The 6,856-nt window shown below is 44.0% G+C and overlaps 1 protein-coding gene across 1 annotated transcript; it reads right to left on the reverse strand.

Moving 5' to 3' along the window:
- LOC102399578 (olfactory receptor 51E2) lies at positions 1–1,108 on the reverse strand. Its single transcript, XM_006062007.3, has one exon. The coding sequence runs from the start codon at positions 961–963 to the stop codon at positions 1–3; it is 963 nt and encodes a 320-aa protein (XP_006062069.2). The 5' UTR covers positions 964–1,108.
- Positions 1,109–6,856: the final 5,748 nt, after the last annotated feature.

The following is a 6,856-nucleotide window of genomic DNA, read 5'->3' on the forward strand; positions in this document are numbered from 1 at the left end:
TCACTTGCCTCCCACAGGCTGAAACTCCCTGTCACAGCTGATCTTAAACATAGCTAGCACCCGAGTTCTGATCTGTTTGGTCTTGGCACCATAAATGATGGGATTGATGACAGGAGGCAGAAGTAGGTAGACATCACCCATGAGAACATGCACAATGGGATGAAGGCTGTTCCCAAAGCGATGCACCACTGAGAGGCTGATGAGAGGCACATAGAAGGCCAGCACCACACCAATGTGTGACACACAGGTTCCAAAGGCCTTGGCCCGCTCCAACCTGGAAGGCAGTTGTAGAACTGTTCGTATAATCAGAAAATAGGACAAAGAGATGAACAGGGCATCCACACCCATGACCAGCAGAATGGCAGTAAGACCATAGACCACATTGGGCAATGTGTCTGCATAGGCCAACTTCATTACATCCTGGTGCACGCAATAGGAATGCGAGAGCACGTTGGATTGGCAGAAGGCTAGCCGTTTGATGAGCAGAGGCAGTGGGATGAAGAAGAGGGATCCGCGGACCACAGCCACCAGGCCAATCTGGGCTGTCACTGTGTTGTTGAGCACTGCGGCATGGCGCAGCGGGTGGCAGATTGCTACGTAACGGTCAAAGGCCATGGCCAGTAGGATGGTGGACTCGATGGCTGAGAGAGCGTGAATAAAGAACATCTGGGTCATACAGGCATCAAAGGTGATCTCCCGGGAGTCAAACCAGAAGAGGGCGAGGATCTTGGGCATGGTGGATGTGGACAAGGCCAGGTCGATGGCTGCCAGCATGCAGAGAAAGAGGTACATGGGAGCGTGGAGGCTGCCCTCCATCCTTACGATGAAGACCACGATGCAATTTCCAAACAATGCCACAGCATACATAGAAAGAAGGGGGAAACCAATCCAGAATTGAGCTGCTTCTAGTCCTGGGATACCAATAAGTACAAAGGTGGCATGTGTGAAGTTGCAGGTACTCATAGCTGAACACCGAGAAGGTGAGGTCACACTGGCAGCCTGCTAGCCTGCTAGGACAGGGAGCACAGTCAGAGAGGCTGGCCCCAGAGTCCCGGGGACTGAATACACCTTAGCTCTCCTTCCTCTTCTCTCTTCTCTCACTCCTCCGAGTCATTTGGGTTCTTTCATAAAAAGGCTGTCTGAAGCCTCCTGCCAAAGGGGAAAGGGACAGCTCAAATTCACTTATCAGGCACTACTCTCAAAGTCCATTTACATTTGTAAAAGGGAACCTGGAGAGAACAATGCTTATCCCCAAAATTTGTCCTTCTCAAGTTCCCTGGGAATCATTTTTCTGTTCTATAAGCATTTACTTATAAGACGTACCATATATCAAGGCTATTTGCTAGATGCTGAAAATACAGAGACAAAAATGCATATTTTTGCCTTTCAGGTGCTGTGACACATGATTTGCCTTTCAGATACCTTGCCTAGAGTGAAAGATAGATAAGTAATGAAAATACTAGAATCTTGGGATATGTGTTAGGAAAAGATGCGCATTTAATGCGTAGGATGGGAGAAGCATCATCAGAGGAAACTCTGAAACAAGATGATCCTTCTGTTCAGTCTTGAAATATTGAGTAGAAATTAAAAAAACAGAGAAGGGAGCAAACAGTGGGGATAGGGAGATTTTTTATTTTGTTTTGGTTTTGCTTGGTTTGCTTGCAAATTTTCAGGATTCCAGGTCTAAGGTCAGCAAGAAAGGAAAGATACAACTGTAATAAAAAAATAAAAATAATAAAAAAACAAACAAAACCCACAAAATAAAAATTAAGGAAAAAAGGCCAAAGTCAATATCTTAAGGTAACAGGGAAACTTATTTGGGGTCATCAAATGAAAGGTAGTAGCTCCCACCAATGAATTCCCTGGAGATGAAGGTGCTGGTAGGATCCTAGCTGCCAGGTATGGCCCCTGTGAAGGCTTTCTCTCTGTTCCTGGCTGATGGGTCTCTCTACTTTTAAAAGTTGTCTGTAAGGCCACTCTCACTGCTACAAAGAGAGCTTGAGTTGAGTCTTGATACTCCTAGAGCTTTATCTTTCTTGGAACCTCTGGCCATGAGTTATTTATATTAGGTGAATCTTTGCTTTCTTAGGAAACTCAGTGTTGTTCTGCCTTATTCTGTGTTCTGACCTCATCAAACTCTTTCCTGAAAGTCTCCCTAAGTACCCTGGTATATAGAGCTAATTGTCTCTAAAGAGCTAACAGCTTGGCTTTTCAAAAGAGGTTCTGAATCTTTAGAATACACTCTGCAGGTGATTTCATCAGTGATATTGGGATTAAACTGTTCATCCTCCCCACTTCTCCACACCCCACCAGGATTCCTCTTCACTCCTAACCTGTGTCCTTTCTGCTGCTGAGACATGCTCTTCTATTTGGCCTTAGTGGAGAGGGTTTGGAGAGGAGAATGACCAGGTATCTAAAAACACAATATGATAAAATGAAAACTAAAAATTTTGACTTAGATTATCCTCATCTTGGATAAGCAAGGAAGAACAGATCCAGGTTCAAAGGTCAGAAAATCTCTCCTCTGATGACTATTTGTTCTTCTCCATTCTCAGACATGTGCCAAGATATTACAGCTACCTTCCTTGACAAATATCAGATCCCAGCTTTGTCCCCCTCAACTGCTGTCAGAGAATGAAAAGCATTTTTCAGAGGTAGATGCTCACAAGCATGGAGGGTAGCAAGGGGAGGACAGTAATGCATTTCCCCTTTCTCAGCGCCTCTGATGACAGCATCTGCATGGGCAGACAGAAGGGTCTCTGGTGGCCTCAGAGTCAGATATCTCCCTGACTCTTCTTTCTGCAGGGCACCTTTTCTGCTTTGCCGGTAGCAGCCTAAGACTTGGGGCCATTGGTTCATCTCCCCAGTTACCTATCCCAGAAGACCTCATGCTTTCCTCCCATGTGGTCTGGTCTTCTGCCTAAAGGGATGCTAGCCAGATCCAGTTGCAGCTTCTCTTTGGGTCTGAGTGTGGCTGTAGCATCTAGTCTCACTTGCCTTTCTGGGTGGCAGCTAACACTCTGGAACACTTCTTCCTCATCCATGAAGATGTGGGTGGGATACAAGGGCTTCCCCTTACCCTGCCACGGGACAGTTTGTAGGGTCTTCAGGGTTCCTTAGGATGCCAGGGACCATGGGTTGTCTGACCCCAGTGAGGATGCACTCACTTGAATATGGTACAGTCCTGATGAGAGACAGCTGAAGCCGACTCTCCCTTTCAGGCACAGATTTATTTATAACTGCCTAGGAATCCCATGGGGATAGGCTATGGGAATACGGACTGAGGGCCTGGGGGCTGGGCAGGCAGGGAGCAATACCTCCATGGCCACTTGTATGTCACTCCCACAGGCTTCCCACTGTTTCAGTCTGGTGGGGGTGGATGGGCTAAAATTACCAGGGCCCCACTGCCTCTGCCATCACTCCCACACTTACACATACAGGGCTCTCGACAATCTATATCTGCCCCTCCAAGTAACTCAAACTCTAGTTAGCCACTTTACTAGACACACCTGCCAGTGTATGTAGTTTGGTTCTTGAGCTCTAGGAGTTCATATCCTCTTTATTGAGACAGGCACACAAAAATATAGTCCCATAATTCAAAATAAGGCCATGCACCTCTTGAACTTCTCTTTTCCCAGCCCCAGCTTTTCTTTCAGTTGATGAGATGGACTTTCAGGTGAGGAAGCCACTTTTCATTGCACCTGTGTCACAGATAAAGCATACACATAACCTAAAGGCTCTTTGCTTAGGTCATATGGTTCGTGAATTATAATATGGTCAGAGAACCAAGTATTCAGATTCTTTATTTATTCACATTCAACAAAGATTTATCAAGCCTGGCATGCTGCAGTTCATGGGGTCACAAAGAATTGGACATGATCTAGCAACTGAACAATGACAGCATGTAATAAGAAAAACTGATGCCACACATACAAATCTCCAGCCTCATGGAGTATTCCGGTTAGGGGTACAGACAGTACATGGAGTTGCTATAAAAAATGAAAGAGGATGTTAGGTAGGCTTCAGGAGAAAAAAAATAAAGGGACGAAGGAAATAAATACATCTCAAGGGGATAGTAGAAATTTTAAATGAAGCTATTGCGCAATATTACAAAGACCACACAGAATGAAAGCATTTAAGGAGAAGCCTAACAGAGTGAGAAATATATCCATTGAGGTATTTGAAGAAGACTATTCCAGGAAGAAGGAAAAGAAACCACAAATAAAGTTCTTGAGAAGAGAATGTCTCTGGGGGTTTAGAACCCCAAGAAGGCCACTGTGCCGAGCAGAGGGAACCAGGGCAAGAGTAGTAGGGAGATACAATCAGAGAAGTAATGCGCAATTGGATCATATAGGGCCTCATAGGACTTATGGAACATTTAAGGATTTTCATTAAGAAGTCCAAGTGAAATAGTGGCCATGTGTCTACCACCGCTCTGGCCTTTAGGAAAATCTCCAATTCATTGTAAGCTTGTCCCTTGGGTCAGAGATGACATTTGCTCTGCACCCCAGCCCCATTTCCCTTAATGTCTACATTATGCCCTCCCTAGGAATGGAAGCTTACAAGTTGCTTGGATGGTTGCACAGTGGGGCTTTTCACATGTTAGTGTTGGTCTTGCGGAAGGGTGCTGATGGGAGAGAAACATCTGTAGAAGTAGTGAGAGCTTCCTGGCTGTCTAGTTCTTAAGACTGAAGTTCCATCTCCTCCCATATTTAGGAAGCTGGGTACCCCAATCCATCTTCTCTAGCCCAAGCACCTCTTTGTCTCTCTCCCCTATCTCCCTGCCCTATCTTATGTCATGTGTAGAAATATCAAACAAAAATTGAGTCTGTGAACCCACATCCTGTGCACATTTTCTCTTATTTCTAATGGTGACTGAGACATCGTCCCTTGATCTCAAGAAGTAAGCAGAGTCTTTTGTGGGAAGAATGCTTACAGTAGAGTCTGAAAAAGGGTGCCATGAAGAAGCACAAAATGATGCAGGAGAATCTGAAAAGGACACCAGACAGACTTGAGATATCATGAAAACATCTCTGAAGGAAAGCTGCTTCTACTTGGTCAGAGGGAAGAGACTGAGGGTGCTGTAAGTGGAGGAGCCTGTGCAAAGGCTTGAAAGTGAGATAGAGCAATCAAGGCTAAGGAAATGCAAGTTGTTTGTTGTGCCTGGAGCTCTAGGTGGAGGGGAAGCAATGACTTTGAGCAGGCCACACAGATTTTATGATTTTTTTTTTTTTTCCTATCTGGTAGGAAGAGAGCTTAAACGAAACAAAGTCCTTATCCTCAAAGACCTTACCTTTTAATGGGGAAGCTAGAAAAGAGATAAACAGATATGTAATGCGTTACAGAGAGTGTGAAAGTGCTAGAAGTTAAAACAAGGTAGGTAAGGAAGAGAGTGAATGTAGGCAGGAACTGAGGAAGAGGTGGTGTTGTCATTATTATTTTTTGTAGTATAAAGGGCCCTGTAATAAGGGGGCGCATGAGCGGAGACTGCATGGTGACAGGCAGTAAATAACGCATCGGGAGGAAGAACATCTCAAGTAAAGAAATCTGCAAGTGCAAAGTCTGAGGATGAAGCATGCTCGGTGTGTTTAAGGGAATGTTTGCAGGTTATTGTGGTTGTAGTAGAGAGAGTAGGAGAAGGCAATGGCAACCCACTCCAGTACTCTTGCCTGGAAAATCTTATGGATGGAGGAGCCTGGTAGGCTGGAGTCCATGGGGTTGAGAAGAGTTGGGCATGACTGAGCAACTTCACTTTCACTTTTCATTTTCATGCATTGGAGAAGGAAATGGCAACCCACTCCAGTATTCTTGCCTGGAGAATCCAAGGGACAGAGGAGCCTAGTGGGCTGCCGTCTATGGGGTCGCACAGAGTTGGACACAACCGAAGCGACTTAGCAGCAGCAGCAGCAGCAGCAGCAGTAGAATGAGTAAGGAGGAGAGTAGTAGGAGTTGAAGTTGAGCTGATCAAGACGAGTCAGAGCACATAAAACCTTGTAAGGTATTATAATGACTGTAAATGTTTCTTGGGTAAGACAGGAGACCTCTGGAACATGTTAAACACAGGATGTGACATGATTTGTCTTGTGTATTAAGATAATCCTTTTAACTACCATGGGGGAAATAGACTGTACTATAAAGCAAAATCAGGTTCAAAATGATGATGGCTTGGAACATGGTGGTAGCAGTAGAAGTAGTAGAAAGTAGTTGTACTCCAGATATCAACATCTGGAACACCTGGAATAAAGAGTTGTCAGCATTTGCTAAAGATTGGATGTAGAATGGGGGAGATGGACATGTGCCAGAAATAACCCCAAGTCTTCTCTCAGCATCTTGAAAGGCAGAGTTTCTGGGTTATATAAAACTGTGATTGAGAATGTTTTTTCCTTGGTGTGAATACCAGGATATGGTTTTGGATATGATGAGTCTAAAATGATTTTTAGATGTCCAAATGAAGATACTAATGCACAGGCAATTAGATATGAGTCTGGACTATATTATAAATACTTATTTGGGATTTACAAGCTTATAGATGGTATGTAAAGACATTATGTTAAATTAGATGACCAGAAATGAGAATATAACAAAGAATAAGACAGGTCTCAGAACAAAGTTCTGGGACATTTCAACATAAAATGATAACGAAGATGAAGATTAATAGTAATTGACTCTGAAAATACTATTGTCCAACATGCTGAGGAGTTTGACATCATCCTAACTATTAAGTAGCTGGTACTGTGAATAAATTCCCTGTAGCTATGAATGACTACTTCTACTTCCTTGTTGGATATGATACCAGCTATAGGGCCCACCATTACTGAGTGATTACTGAGTGAATACATGTATCATTGAAACATGC

The sequence above is a fragment of the Bubalus bubalis genome, chromosome 16 (genome assembly GCF_019923935.1).
Source record: "Bubalus bubalis isolate 160015118507 breed Murrah chromosome 16, NDDB_SH_1, whole genome shotgun sequence".
NCBI classification, from domain to species: Eukaryota; Metazoa; Chordata; class Mammalia; order Artiodactyla; family Bovidae; genus Bubalus; species Bubalus bubalis.

Coding starts and splice junctions, on each gene's coding strand:
- LOC102399578 (XM_006062007.3), bottom strand. CDS start 963: ATGAGTACCTGCAACTTCACACATGCCACCTTTGTACTTATTGGTATC.